The following is a 2,434-nucleotide window of genomic DNA, read 5'->3' as shown; positions in this document are numbered from 1 at the left end:
GCACTCTGGCCAGAGCAACACACTGAGAGAAACCGCTATATAAAATACAGTCCATTTACCATTTACCATTTAAATAAAAACAGGGCGTGAAGGCGACATGTTATTCGGTTATTCTTTGTCACACAGTGTAGTGTGTTTGGGGCTTTGGACTGGCCGGGTAGAACAAGCCATCTGTAGACACAATATTCTACTTACTTTATCATGTTGCACTGGAGATGAATAATTAAACACAGCGCCTGTTGTTCACCGTGAGTCCTACAAACCTTCCTGAACATGATTCCAACATTGATATGAGATTCACTGGCTGCAGAACTTAATGAATCAGGAGTTTTACTGACTTGAGACCGGATCCAAAATGGAAGTGGCTATCGGCGCTCATTCCTAATTAATTTTCTTAGCTGCTGTTCTGGTTCTCTCTGGTTTTTGCTATGCCTGAGATGATTGGTGCATAACTTTTGCCCTCATCAAGACCAGAATCCAGTCTGATTTGGGAGTGGAGCTAAATGACACCCAGTCTTACACCTGCCCACATTAAGCACATACAGTACACATACCTTGTGACTCTCTCATGACCTGATTATCTACTGTAGATCATTAAAGGCTTGATTAACACCCACAAATAGGTTGATGACAGCTAAGCAGGGAGCTGCAGTGCACTTTCTTACATATTAATCTGTCACACGTGTCTCAGTATGTGCCTGCTGTACAAGGTGTTTCTTGCTTTTTGCCCAGTGCATGCTGGGAAAGCTTCCAGAAATAAGCAGGTACAGAGAGCGGACAGATGGATTACGTTCCTGCTGCTGCAGCGTGTTTGCCTATGTGTCTGTTTTTACACAAGAGCCATCGCTTCACTTACCTGCACTAGCTCCCTTCCTGCCTCCCTACTGCTAAACCTCATCTTCCCAACACACTCACTTTCTCTCACGCACATGTATCCACACGTTACTCACAGCGTGTGCCGTCAGTTCAAGCCCATTACCCTGGTGCTGTCAGTGCAGTGTTAGCCAGGAGCTTTATTTAGGCGGCGTCCTCCTGCTGTACTGTGCTAAAGCCCTGACCTACCGCCTTGTTAATTCTGACCCTAAGCCCAGAGTGGTAGACCTCTGTTTATACCTCTTGGCTTTGCATCCTGACATGACTTTCATGCATCATGCAGTGAGAGGAGGAGATGTAGTAAGGGCAGTAGTATACCGAGTTTATTTCCTTCAGGTTCACCCTCCGATGAGCAGTAATTCAAAATTATCATTATTATTATCAGTCTGTTATCTTAGTGATCTAGTTATTTGATGAAGTGAAACAAGTCAATAAAACCAAACGAACCATTTCCAGTATTGGATGTAAATGTCATTTGTGTCTGGAGCTGCTGGTGATCAAAACCAAACCAGAAGAGTGATTGACTGACATGTCTTCTGCATGTGGGTATATGCATCTGTTGGGTAACAAGCTTGCCATGTTAACTCTATAAGGTGATAGAGAAGCGTCTCCATTAAACTCATCTATAACATAAATGCTAAACTGCACAAAACACAGTATGTGACATGTCAATGAAACCCAGTGGTGGTTGTCAGGAGTAGGTGCTGTACAACAAACTGTGACCTAAATGTCTGTTTTGTCCAGGGGCCCCTTCAGTGTGGTGAGGAGATGCATCAACAGGGACACGGGGCAGCAGTTTGCTGTCAAAATTGTGGATGTCGCTCAGTTCACATCCAGTCCAGGACTCAGCACTGAGGGTAAGAGATCACAGCTTCTCACTGTTGTGTCCCCCTGTCTGTTTCTCACTCAGTCTTGGTGAAGTGCAGATGACGGGTCAGATGCTTGTCCTTGTTTATGTTTGAGTGTGTGTGTTTTTGTTATTAACACATTCACTGAACACACTTGTAGTTTTCTACTGCCCTGCTTGTCATTCACACAACCACATCTTTGAGCTGTTCTGTCAGAGCAGTTAAGTGTGACGCTGTGCTCAGTGCACCTCCGCTCCACATAGATCTCACTTAACATTTATTTAATAAAAATACACTTTCAAATCAAATTCTTGGAGCCACTTTCATAGCGTGTCACAAACTGTATGTAAAGGGCACACTGCAGGTCTAAACCTTTAAAAAAAAATCATACTTATTAAAACTTTTTTATCAGGCTGTTATTCATTTTACATATTTAAAAGTTGTATATAGTTTTGGTAATGTTTTTTATTGCAAAGTACTGTCACTGTATGAACATTTAGTGCATGTAGTAGTTGATAAATGGAAAGAGACTGTAGGACCTAAGCGTCCTGCATGTTCATTTCTGAGGAAGAGTCGAAGTCAGAAGAACCTTTGAAATATTTATTACAACCTTGATGAAGAAAAGCAATTACAGAGCTCTGGGTTCTTTCTCTATCTGAGGCCCTGATTCTAAACAGCAAAACCGTTCGACCTGCCTTCAGAGCAAAGAAGAA

At 42.6% G+C, this 2,434-nt stretch overlaps 1 protein-coding gene across 1 annotated transcript in view; it reads left to right on the top strand.

Annotated features, from left to right (window-relative positions):
* The window catches only part of LOC109973930 (peripheral plasma membrane protein CASK), a 131,011-nt gene that overhangs the window by 37,210 nt on the left and 91,367 nt on the right, over positions 1-2,434 (top strand). Inside the window, exon 2 of the mRNA XM_020623834.1 lies at positions 1,618-1,730. Within this exon, the coding sequence (XP_020479490.1) occupies positions 1,618-1,730 (113 nt within the window). The remainder of the gene's footprint in view (positions 1-1,617; positions 1,731-2,434) is intronic.

This window comes from Monopterus albus, unplaced genomic scaffold, assembly GCF_001952655.1.
Source record: "Monopterus albus unplaced genomic scaffold, M_albus_1.0 scaffold311.1, whole genome shotgun sequence".
Taxonomy (NCBI): Eukaryota; Metazoa; Chordata; class Actinopteri; order Synbranchiformes; family Synbranchidae; genus Monopterus; species Monopterus albus.
This window is presented reverse-complemented; position numbering and strand designations above follow the sequence as displayed.